The sequence below is a fragment of the Mesitornis unicolor genome, unplaced genomic scaffold (genome assembly GCF_000695765.1).
Source record: "Mesitornis unicolor isolate BGI_N332 unplaced genomic scaffold, ASM69576v1 scaffold30438, whole genome shotgun sequence".
Classification (NCBI taxonomy): Eukaryota; Metazoa; Chordata; class Aves; order Mesitornithiformes; family Mesitornithidae; genus Mesitornis; species Mesitornis unicolor.
The window spans coordinates 56928-57531 of NW_010200279.1; the positions used below are offsets into that span (position 1 = coordinate 56928).

A 604-nucleotide genomic window follows, 5' to 3' on the forward strand; every position below is an offset into this window, starting at 1 on the left:
TGCAGGTAGGAGAAAGCTTTTTGGGCTGTTGTCTGCAGGCTGCTCTTCTCCCCGGGGGAGATGGAGGGGTATGGGTGTGCCAGAGTCTTGGGCTGCTCTGCTCCAAGGACGGAAGGGACTGTTGGGGATTTCAAGGAGACGTGCGGGTACATGAAGATGTACGGGGCCGTCGCCTTGCTGGGGGTCTGGGGAGGAGTACAGGGGGTGACTGCTGGTGTCCCAGCACCTTTCTGAGCCACCGGCCGAGCGTACTGATCCGTTCCTTCGGGCAGGTTCCTCTCCTTGAGAGGGCTGCCCCCTCCACCATTGGCACAGCCATTCAGCCCCTCGGGGGAGATGAGCTTCCCATAGGGCTCGGGGCTGGGCTGGCCGGGCAGGCAGGCCGGGCTCTCCTTGCTGCGGGGCGGCGCACAGGACTGCCCGCTGCTGCTGCTGCTCTCCCCACTGCCCAGGCTCTCCTGCGAGGGGCTGGAGAGGTGCTGGGACAGCACGTTGTCCTGTGAGTGCCCCGAGCCCCGGGACCGCACCCCAATGCTCTCCTGGCTCCGTGACATTCCCTGGCTGCTCTTGATGCTGAGTGTCTCATGGCAGGGGTTGTGGACGG

General features: G+C 64.9%; 1 protein-coding gene across 1 annotated transcript in view; it reads right to left on the reverse strand.

The window, feature by feature from the left end:
* The window catches only part of CASKIN2 (CASK interacting protein 2), a 28999-nt gene that overhangs the window by 2068 nt on the left and 26327 nt on the right, over nucleotides 1-604 (reverse strand). Inside the window, exon 19 of the mRNA XM_010189701.1 lies at nucleotides 4-573. Within this exon, the coding sequence (XP_010188003.1) occupies nucleotides 4-573 (570 nt within the window). The remainder of the gene's footprint in view (nucleotides 1-3; nucleotides 574-604) is intronic.